The sequence below is a fragment of the Penicillium atrosanguineum genome (genome assembly GCF_028827265.1).
Source record: "Penicillium atrosanguineum strain IBT 20685 chromosome Unknown utg000003l_segment0_segment0, whole genome shotgun sequence".
In the NCBI taxonomy this organism is placed as follows: domain Eukaryota; kingdom Fungi; phylum Ascomycota; class Eurotiomycetes; order Eurotiales; family Aspergillaceae; genus Penicillium; species Penicillium atrosanguineum.
Window position 1 is genome coordinate 1,889,346 of NW_026623135.1, and position 10,865 is coordinate 1,900,210.

Consider the following 10,865-nt stretch of genomic DNA (forward strand, 5'->3'; position numbering starts at 1 on the left):
TGAAGTATGCGGGTCAATTCAAAGTTGTGAAATTCGATTCTATTGCTTTTTGTCTTGTGTCGTACATCGTCATATGTGGATATCATTATGCAGCTATTATTTCCGGCGTGGTTTCGTAGTAGCGCTTGTCCATACCTGCCTGCAAGCGGGCTTCCTCATTGAATGGTCCTCGAAGAATGCCTCGGAAGTGTTTCGAGACGTTGTTGCGGAAGACTTGGACCGGATCTGTGCCTTCTTGGTCACAGATCCATGTGAGCCATCGGTGGCCCGTGGTGACGTGTGTGATTTCGTCGTTATGGATAATCTCGAGGGTAGCAACACTCTCTGCATCGCCGGCGTTGCGGAACTTCTGGATGGTCATTGGGTTGACGTCTAGACCCCGAGCTTCGTGGACCAAAGCGATGATGCTGATCCGGGAGCGAAGGTCGTGTGCGGTTTCCGTGGCGGATTCCCAGAGCCCATGGTGGACTGGTAAGGCACCGAAATGAGATCCCATTTCTTCTATCCGTGTGCGTAGGAGGGAGAAGTGTTTCGCTTCGTCGCTGGCGACTTTCAACCAGTCGTGAAAGTACGCTCGCGGTAGCTCCAGGGAGGATTTCTCGGCGTGGAATGTTGAGAATCGTACACAGATGTCGATCGCGAGGTCGATGGCCCAGAGTTCAATATTAGCCAGGGCGTGGAGCATTGCAACCCGACTCCTGATGCTTCCTCCGTTTCCAGCGCGTGGCATCTTTCCAGGCTCCAAGGTCTTCATTTTCTCGCGAGGAGGTTGATCCGGGGCGGCGATAGTCCCTCTTCCGATTTCCATGGGCGAGGCTGTGCCCTCTCTCTCACTGAAAATGGAGAACAAGTGGGTAGTCAACTCGATTTTGTGTTCCGGATTAGCGGTATTCAGAATATGAACAGCCCAGTCACATAACGTCGCCTTGTCGTCGAGATATTGTGCCATGCCCGGATCAGCCCGAGCAGGCGCTGGTTTATCGGACGGTCGCGCATGCTTCAACTTGACTTTCTCGCTGACAGGTTCAATCTTGCCAAGCGTGACAATAAACCCATCCTCAACTGGGAAATCAAGAGTGACGGATCCATCGCGGACATCAACGGGAAACGTGCAGGCTTTGATACCCACGCTCGACTCGCCAGTCTCCACGTTAAAATCATAGGCGTGCCACGGACAAGACACGACGTATGCGGAGTCTTCAATATCGACTTGGGAATCTTGCATCGGGCCTCCTGCGTGCGGACACTCTGCTTCCATCGCGTAGTACGACCATCCTTCTGTCTCGTTGGGTTTTGAACCGGCCGGGTCGATTGACGGCAGGCGGAACAGCACCAGTCGCTTTCCCGTAGAGAGATGGATCACATATCGCGCCTGAACGAATCCAGACAGAGGCCCACAGTTGATCAGCATTTTGATCACTGTGACTGTTTGTATGCGCTTCTAGATCGGGGAAGTCGCCGAAGTCGCCGCCTGATGCTTCTTGGCTTTGATTTTTGATGTCACGTGAAGATGATGAGCCGGACCCACCGCGGGGGCAAAAGTGAAGTAATGTTTGACAGGGGAAATGATAGAATCTGTAATTTGGTGTGCTTATGGAATTGAGAAGAGAAACATGGCTGTGATCACATAGTCTCCTTCGGTGGGAATGTCCATCTTCACCTCTCAAGATCGTTAATTCGGAATTCCCGAGGTTTCATAGGTCATGCTGTGATGGAAGCTGGTGTTTGCATGAAGTGAATGGAGACAGAGAAAAGGCTTCACCGATCGCACATGCGAGCTTATACCCATCTTAATGTTCCATATAACGTATTGCTTTATTTGGCGAAAATCTGACGAGACGGGACACGTCTTACATCCTCCTGGTCTGTACTTTGTTCCATCCAATCGTGATAGCATTTGGGGTAGATTTCCACCAATCCTAAGGGCTCGTATACTCCCCGGGGGTGAGGAAAGTGCTTGTCTTATATACAGCAGGGGCACCAGTCCAGTGCTTTCCTTTATCGCTTAAATTAAGCTGCATGAAGGGCTTGTCGGCAATGATACTGGCTGCTGAGCGCATGCATAAATGAGCACGGCCATGAAATTCAGTCAGATCAAAAAGTGGACCTGGGTCCAGAGATACCCGCAACCTTGGACGAACCGTGTTAGTGTTGACGATCCCTGGATTACCGGAATCGATCTTTTGTGAAGGCGTTGATGGGTATAAGTGCATCGCTTGTTATGCAAGTGCACTAAGCTAAGGCCATTTTGCCAAGCGCCTAATAGAAGGCCGGTTGGTCATTCGAGCCGAGTGACCGCCCCCTTTTTTTGTGGAGCGGATCCCTTTGCGGGGGAGACCTGGGCACGGCGTGACGATCCCGCGCAATTGAGCTGACGCGCCTCCAAGCACGTACACTTACTATGCGTAACAGTAGAATCGCGGCACATCAGTGACGCATCTGCAGCTATGCAGAGAACTTGCAAAGCGGTGAAATCCGGTAGGTAGCTGTAGCTGAGATGATCATCTCGCACTATAGGCCGAGATCGGGGCCTAAGTGGGCATTGTGGATCTCACAATGCAGTGTCGCAACGAGCTTTCGCTGAACGTGACTCAATACCTTTGGCTTTGATTTAATTCAGAGCTAAGTCCTCGTGCCTGAGAATTTTTCTTCTTGCTTTCATCTCACTTTCTTTGCTCCCCCCAGATTCGAAGCTTGGACGGTGCAGCAAGCCGAGCCTCGGGTATTCTCATCCCTGCATTGCGGGCTGATCTGCGCTTGACGATCCTACACCCGAACAGCCTATTGTTTCCAGTGATTTCTTCTGGATCTGCTCCTCCCCTCCTAGGCAGAGATCTCTTTCTTCGTGTGCTTCGTGCTAGCGATCACATCCAATCATGGGTTTAGCAGGTATGTTGTGATGCGATCTATAGCCGCGCATTGCGACTGTACGCGAGCGATCGGCGCTGACAGCTGAAGCAGACTTGCACACCGGCGAGAAGGGCGAGAGCCTGTCCCCCGACCGGAAATTTGATGGATCGGACTCGGAAGCTCCCCAGTTTTCTAATATAAATGAACGCAAGTTAATGGCCAAAATCGATGGGCGCCTCCTGCCGTGCATCTGTATCTTGTACCTGCTCGCCTTTTTGGACCGGTAAGGATCTCGCGCTCCTATGATCGAATGCGACAGACTGCTGACCTTCATACCCCTCCACACAGTGTCAATATCAGTAACGCGGCTATTCTTGGACTCAAGGCCGATTTGGACATCGAAAAAGGCACCAAGTACAACACCGCCTTGACTATCTTCTTTGTGCCTTATATTATTTGCGAAATTCCGGCGAATATCCTCCTGAAGAAACTGAAGCCTCACGTTTGGTGTATGTGATTATCTACAATGTGACGAGAGCGAGTGACTGACTACCCGTGGTGCAGTGTCCCTTTGCATGTTCATGTTCGGCGTCGTGATGATTTGCCAGGGCTTGGTGACAAACTGGGGTGGATTGATGGCCACTCGATTCTTCTTGGGAGTTTTCGAGTCGGGCATGTTCCCTGGATGTGAGTACATATGCGACAATGCAGCGGTTGGCTGGCGCGTACTGACAATTTGCAGGTTTCTACCTCATGGGCATGTGGTACAAGCGTAGCGAAGCCCAGAAGCGATTCAGTTTCTTCTTCAGCTCGACTACCCTGGCCGGTGCCTTCGGTGGTTTGTTGGCATATGGTCTGTCGCACATGGATGGTGACCGAGGTTACAGCGGCTGGCGCTGGGTGTTCATCATTGAAGGTGTTATCACTGCGGCGGTTGCAATCATCCTGTTCTTCTTTATTCCCGATTTCCCGGAGGAGACCAAGTGGTTGACCGAGGAGGAGCGCGCGTTCGTCCGCGAGAAGCTGGCCAAGGATGTCGGCAAGTCGGCTCATCACATCAAGATGGGCTGGCCTGAGATCAAGGGCGTCTTGTTGGACTGTGAGTGAAATTATCACCATACTTCCTTGCAAATACTGACTGCTTCTATAGACAAGGTCATTCTCGGTGGCTTCATGTACTTTGGTCTCATCGTCCCGGCGTACAGTTATGCCTACTTCGCTCCTTCGATCATCCAGAGCTATGGATACAGTGGTATGTGCTGGCACTGTCCATATATCTCGTGAAACATGTCGCTAATTATACACACCAGCGGTCCAAACCCAGTTGTATTCCATTCCTCCCTGGGCAGCAGCATTTGTGTTTTCTATGGTTGTTGCTTTCTGCTCGGATCGCATGAAGCACCGTTTCGCCTTTACGGTAATTACAGTGTGCATCGCTATCGCTGGATTTGCCATGCTCTTCAGTATTCACGGCAAGGAGCACCGACATGCCGAGTACGGTGCGCTCTTCCTTGTGACCTGCGGTGCCTACAGTGCCATGCCTGTCATCGTGTGTTGGTTTGCGATGAACTTGGGTGGTCACCACCGTCGTAGCGTGGGCACTGCTTGGCAGGTCGGATTCGGCAACATTGGAGGCATCATTGCTACCTACTCTTTTATCTCGAGCGAGGCTCCTTACTACAGGACCGGTTTCAGCATTTGCATAGCATGGTGCTGTTTGTCTATTGTGGCATGCTGCCTCTATTTCGGTGCTATTTGGCACGAGAATCGCAAGCGTGACCGCGCTGCCATTGACCCGAGCGCTGTCTCAGAGGAGCAGGAGGAATACGAGGGCGATCTCGCACCAACCTACCGTTATCAATTCTAGATGACGTTTCGATTCCGAAGAACGGTGGAATTGCCCAAATTTTGAGTGTATGCCCATCCAAGGGAGTAAGCTCCGGGGGTTCCAAGGTTGAAGGCGGTCTTATGAGATATGAGATGCACAGCGATTGAAAGCCGCGGGCTACGAAAACACGGTGAAATAGCACCAAGTACATAGTAATGCGTGCAATGCACTGAACCAATTCATAATGAAATCGGAATGATCGTTGCCCTACTTCCAAATAAGCGACTGCCAGAGCGGAAACCCTATTTCCACGGCCTTCTGTGTGATGTAATGGAGTCGTCACGTGTCACCTGCTCAACTCCCTGAAATAGGTTAGCGCCTCGCTTAGCTGAGTAAGCCACCCACTACACAAACCCGTCGCGGGCCGCTCTCTTTCTCCTTCTTCCAACCATCTCTTCATTTTCGCAGAATAGTAAGTCGCCACTCGGATCCCAAGGGATTCCCTCGAGCCCCATTGACCATGGACTAATCCGAATACAGAACATCTACGAAGATGAGAGCTAAGTGGAGAAAGAAGCGCGTTCGTCGTCTCAAGCGCAAGAGAAGAAAGATGCGTGCCAGATCGTGAGTTCTACCCCCACAGCTCCGGAAGCTGGGGAGCTCTCACCAGTGCCATTGAGCACTGCCACAAAATTATCATCGATACTAACTGCCGCCTACAGCAAATAAACTACTCGCCCCCTCCATCTCAGCTCCTCATGTCGAGACTCATGTTTGAACGCTGAACACGACAATTGATGAATCTTTACGACTTCCTCTCACACCCTCATTAAAACGAGTTGCCTGCCCGGATTATGGTTCCGCCCATCACTTTGAAGAATCAACAGTTCGCCGACGGAATCTGCGTCCAAACAACGTTCCCATCTATCCAATTTCCTCGGATTCGTTAACGTCGGTCGAGCTGATGCCGGGCATGGTTTTTAAACTCGGAGGGGTCATGTGTCCAGTTGAGGGTTGGAGGACTGGAAACAGTCCTGAGCTCGGTACTGGGGTGACTGGTCAATTCTGCTCGCATTGTTCGCAATGAGGTCTCTCTTCGGAGGGCCATGAGCCATGAAGGGTCTCGCTCGAGAGTTTAGCGCACCAAAAAATACTGGAGAAAGCTCGGAGGTCTTAGTTTCGATAGCTACGCTTCCCGATAATTCATGACTTTGCAGAGCATATATTTTCACAATCGTAATTCAACCTGTAGCCCTTGGTTTTGATAGATCCTGGCAGTTAATATTGTGCTCTATGAGACTTGTGATGTATATTCGCATTGTGCGTATCCCACTCACCGCCTTCCTAAAGCATAAGCCCCGGCGCTAGGAAATTTTTCTGCCCGCGACTTAATGACATTTATTCTATCAAAGCATTCGGCCGGTCACTCGAGCTGAACCACTGAATATTCTTACGGTGCTGTCTGTGCTTTATTCCAGACACAATGCCGTCCGACAAAATCGATAAGAAGCGCAAGCGTGCCTCGGACCGCTACGAGCGGCCGAGCAAGAAGCCTGCTCTGCAAGCACTTCCTCCGCTGGCAGCTAGCCTTGTCGAGGACAAGAGCGAGCTTGCTCCTGTGATCGGTGAGACCTTTGACACGGCAATTGCCTCTTTTCTGCAGTCCTAACATCCCGCGTCATCTAGCTACCACCCCCGGCGTCCAGAACTCCAAGTCCCTCCGCTGGACACCATACCTCAAGGCCCGCGACAATGTCTCCAAGTCTGCCACTCGCAACCCGGGCATTACCTCGTCGGAGATCTTGTTGCAGTCCTCCGAGCACGAGAAGATGGATTTCACCGGCCGCGAGGGAACCGGCGAGGATGCGGATTCGCAACTGAAGCACTATATCGCCGTCGTGGATCCTGAGCGCAAGACATGGCAGATTGTAGAGGCTCGTCGGGTTACTCTCCGCGGCGCTGTCCGTAGCAGGAAGCCTGAGGATGACGAGTCTGATGAGGAACTGGTAAGCTTTAAAAATTGGCTTAAGGCTTGGGAATGGTTAGCTAACGAAGATGCAGAACACCATGCGCGCCCAGCGTACCGCTCTTACCAACACATTCGGTACCAAGCAGTCCCGAAAGGCCGTGCAGTCTATGCAAGAAAACGCCCAGCTGTCGAACGCACCCGCCGGAACCGTCACCGAGGCGGGCGCTGCCCTCATCTCCTCATTGCCGGCCGGTGTCGCCTCCGGTGTCACCAAGGCCACCGACGTGCAAGCTGAAGTGCAAGCCGCGAAACCCCTGCCCCAACCCGACCTCACAGCCGCTCATCCCGCCGACGTCTACCCTCTCGAGACCCTGGTTCCCGGCGGTGTCGCTACTCTGCACCAATTGAACGGCGTAGCCGAGTGGAAGCAGCAGGTGGACGCCGGTCTGGAAGTGACGACCGGCTCGCGCTTCGTCGCCAACCGCGTCGTGGCCATTGCAAACGCCGACAACGCCACTCAGCTGCAATTGCTCCGCCTGATCCAAATGCTGCTCGAATTCGACCACTCCCTGAAGAGAATGGGTGGTGGCAAGGGCGCTGGCCCCGGCAGCAAGCGTCTCCCAGCCCGCAACGACCTCCGCCGTATTCTTTCCAGCACAACAGGCACCACATCCAAGGACCAGGAGTCCGAATCATCTGAAAATGACCTCCCCGACGCCGTCATCGATGCTGTGCGTCGCCGCTTCGCTCCTAGCGGAGGCTGGCTCTCCAAGCACGACTTGACCCTCCTCCACACCACCATCTGCGCTCTCTCCCTGCACATTCCACCCCAGCCGGCTAAGGACGGTGGATCCAGCTCCTTGGGTGGTAACGCACCCAACGAGTTGGCTACTGATCCCTCCGATCTGCGCGATGATCTTCGTCTTGACGCGAATACTGTGCAGCAGTACTTCCGCGAGCTGGGATGCCGTATTGATAAACCCCGCGAGACGGAGTTCAAGAAGTGGAACATCAAGGGTGGCAAGGCTGAGGCTCAGGCGCGCCGTGTTGCTCGTCTGCGTATCCCCGTTGAGTTCCCTAAAGTTAGCCGTGGTGGTAGGAAATAGGTTTGATGTGAATGTGTTTGGTAAAATCATTGTCTGTGGTATATCCGGCGTTTTTCTACATTTTTCACAGCTTGTCTCAAAATGTTTCTTTACGAATGAAGATTTCTTGCACATATTCTATTTGCACGACCTTGTGGAGTTGTATTCGTATATGTGTATGGAAAGCCTTGACTCAAAAAATCAGTGGCCTCTCAGGCAAGAAATATATGTACTTAGCCAGGGGAAACCTCGAAAATTGTGTGATCTGGATGGAACGAGCGTGTGTATAGCCCTGGAGGGGTCATAGGTAGCTCTTGAGGTAGTATAAGTAACCATATTGTTTAGGTGCACACTTAAGTATTTCAAAGCTTGCAATGTCTCGTAAATGTATATATGACCCTGGCAATATCCAGATTGTTATTGTTACTCTATATGGTTATTGAAATGAGAACAAAATAGAAGGCAAAACATGTCATCATTGTTCATAAAATGCAATATTTAAAAAATAATATACAATCCACTAAGGCTGCCCACGCTGCTCAACAGCAAACGAACTCGCCCTGCGGTTCTCCCCATGCCGCACACGATCAGCCTCAAGCTCCTGTGCAAACTTGCTCTTCTTCCGAATCTCCGGACCCTTCCAATAAAACACATAAATCGGAATCAGAACCAAGAACCCAACACATCCCAGCAATGTACTAGCCCACTGCAAATGATACTTGCTTCCCATATTCTGGTACATAGGTGTCGAGTACATGGTAGCAATACCCGCTAAGAAATCTCTCGCGAAACCATTTCCTCCAGTTGCAGAGGCACTGTATGGTCCGTAGGCTGCGACCATGTAGTCGATTGTAGCCATGTAAATGGCGTAATTTGCCATGGCGATTAGACAGGCGAAGATAAGTGGTGCGATCCATGGGATGGGCGGGCCCATTGATGTCCATGCGAAGCCGAGGAGGCCAATTGGTTCAAGAGGCGCGATAAAGAGGAGGAGTAACAGGCGGCGTTCTGCGAGGCGGGATGCTGTGCCTTCTTTGCGGCGGAGACTGATTTGGCGGTGGATATCGGGTAGGAAGATGAAGTAGGCGATGATGTAGCCGAGGAGGATTGAGCCAAAGGTCATACCGACTGCGAGGGTGGACATGTTCCATTGTCCGAAGACTAGGGTGAAAGATTCGGTGAAGACGAAGATTAGAGCGTCAGAGAATCCAGAGAGGAGGGAGAGGAAGAGGACGATTGGTTCCAGAAGGAACATTTCGAAGGGACGGCGCCAGAGGCGGAGAACGTCGGCGAAGTCGAGTCGGGGGTCTTCAGTTCATTGGGACCGTAAACTTCATCGCCGGCCTTGCGGCGGCGTTTGGCTTCTCTATCGACGAGAATCGTGGCGCGCGTTTCGGGAACGAAGAAGAAGTGAAGGATTTGGGTGGCGGCGCCAAAGATCAATTGCACCCAGAAGACCCAGTGCCAGCTTAGATACTGGCCGATGATGCCGCCGAAGAAAGGTCCAATCGTGGAGCCGCCGACGGATGAAAGGACGACGAAGGCAACGGCGTAGCCCTGGTCATCTGCTTCCCACATGTCCGCGGTCATTCCTAGGGTGACAGAGCCACCGGCTGAAGAGAGACCACCCAGGACACGACATACGACGATTGTGCCGTAGTTTGGAGCGAGGGCGCAGGGAATCTGCCAGATATTCACAAAGAACAAAGAGAGCTGCATGATGGGCCAGCGGCCAAACTCCTCGGACCAAGGAGCCCACAGCTCACATCCGAAGGCATAGGCGACGAGGAAGACACATTGTCCTACGCGAGCGGCTTGCTCACTGATATGGAATTCCTCGGTCAGGCCGGTGACGGCGTTGGAGTAGACGCCGCTGTTGAAGTTCATCGACATTTGCACGATGAAAATGACGCTCAAAATGGTCCATTTCTTCCATGTTGGAAAGCAGAATCCCAATGTATCATAACAATCATCTTCCGTAAGCTCTCGCTTGCCGGCCTTCTCGACCTTGGGAGCATCTTCACGACTTGTCTGATCCGATTCGGATGCGTTTTCGGCGTGGGCCTCGTTACCGCGCTCGGCTTTCTTCTTTTCTTTCTGTTTGAGCTCGTGGTCCTCGACTTCTTTGTCGATTTCATCCCGCTTCCCGAAGAGCGGGGAACCTGTTGGTGCGTCCATGTGTGGTGTATGCTCCTGTACCCTCTATTGTAATAACCTGTCGTGGAGGTATAGGTATAGGAATGGGTATAGAAAGTATGGAGTAAAAGGGGTGGAAGACCGGGGTATCATGGGAAAAAAGGCCCTGTAGAAGCAAAACAAAAGGCAATGGCGAAAACCGGGGGGGACATCTATATACTACCAAACATCCAAGTGGAGCCCCAAACCTGGGGGCCACGATTTTGACATGGCCGCAACGAGAGATCCCGCAACAGCGTACAAGATCATAGGGTTACAGGCACGTCGGATCCACCCGCACCTTCCAATTCCATCGTGAATGGTCGGAAGTTGCATGGAAGAAGGATTAGCCTCGCAAAACCTGTTGTGGACATAGTTCGCGGCCCGTGGGGCGACTGTCGGCAACCCGACGTCGACGTCATATCCGCCCCGGCTACGTCAAGCCCGGGGTTAAAGATGTTGGAGAGAGTGAGAGAAGACTCCACTACTTCGTTGGCTCAGACTATCGTGCCAATCGTGTTTGATTGTACTGCGTGGTGGAGAACCACTCACATGGTCTAGAAAGGCAGGCTAAGCGCAGGATGCTGTCATAGTCTGCTTTTCGCTATATGAAAGACCAATTATGCGTCCGAGGGATGCATCTGATTTCTCCGACTGTCGTTAAATCATTCCGTGCTAACCTTGTCATCTTCCACGTGTGACAGTTCGACATTAGGGGGTGTGGAGTCGCTATCTTTGTTCTGACTGTCTTTGAAGTGATCAACGGGCCTTCCTAGATAGAAAACGAGCCCTGCGCCTCCCTGCATAAATGCATAAGCCCGAGAGGCGAAAGATTAATCGGATGTAATTTACGAGTAAGCTTCACCAAGCCAAGAGATCTGGTAACCAATGGGTAGGAGTCGGAGAATCCCGCAGGCGGACAAACCGGCTGTGCCACTAGTACGGCCGAAGTTGTGAT

The 10,865-nt window shown here is 52.0% G+C and overlaps 4 protein-coding genes across 4 annotated transcripts; 2 read left to right on the top strand and 2 right to left on the bottom strand.

The window, feature by feature from the left end:
* Positions 1-85: 85 nt before the first annotated feature.
* Positions 86-1,411, bottom strand: N7443_004132 (Rieske [2Fe-2S] domain protein; the record flags this gene model as incomplete). Its single annotated transcript, XM_056884188.1, has 1 exon — positions 86-1,411. The coding sequence occupies one exon, from the start codon at positions 1,409-1,411 to the stop codon at positions 86-88; it is 1,326 nt and encodes a 441-aa protein (XP_056742466.1).
* Positions 1,412-2,876: 1,465 nt separating this feature from the next.
* Positions 2,877-4,717, top strand: N7443_004133 (putative MFS transporter; the record flags this gene model as incomplete). The annotated part of the gene is made up of 7 exons (XM_056884189.1): positions 2,877-2,889; positions 2,962-3,133; positions 3,199-3,359; positions 3,415-3,537; positions 3,593-3,949; positions 4,001-4,102; positions 4,161-4,717. The coding sequence occupies 7 exons, from the start codon at positions 2,877-2,879 to the stop codon at positions 4,715-4,717; spliced, it is 1,485 nt and encodes a 494-aa protein (XP_056742467.1).
* A 1,444-nt stretch (positions 4,718-6,161) lies between these two features.
* On the top strand, positions 6,162-7,753 carry N7443_004134 (DNA-directed RNA polymerase I subunit RPA49; the record flags this gene model as incomplete). The annotated part of the gene is made up of 3 exons (XM_056884190.1): positions 6,162-6,303; positions 6,365-6,684; positions 6,740-7,753. The coding sequence occupies 3 exons, from the start codon at positions 6,162-6,164 to the stop codon at positions 7,751-7,753; spliced, it is 1,476 nt and encodes a 491-aa protein (XP_056742468.1).
* Positions 7,754-8,252: 499 nt separating this feature from the next.
* N7443_004135 (Elongator complex protein 3) lies at positions 8,253-9,910 on the bottom strand (the record flags this gene model as incomplete). Its single annotated transcript, XM_056884191.1, has 2 exons — positions 8,253-8,893; positions 8,986-9,910. The coding sequence occupies 2 exons, from the start codon at positions 9,908-9,910 to the stop codon at positions 8,253-8,255; spliced, it is 1,566 nt and encodes a 521-aa protein (XP_056742469.1).
* Positions 9,911-10,865: the final 955 nt, after the last annotated feature.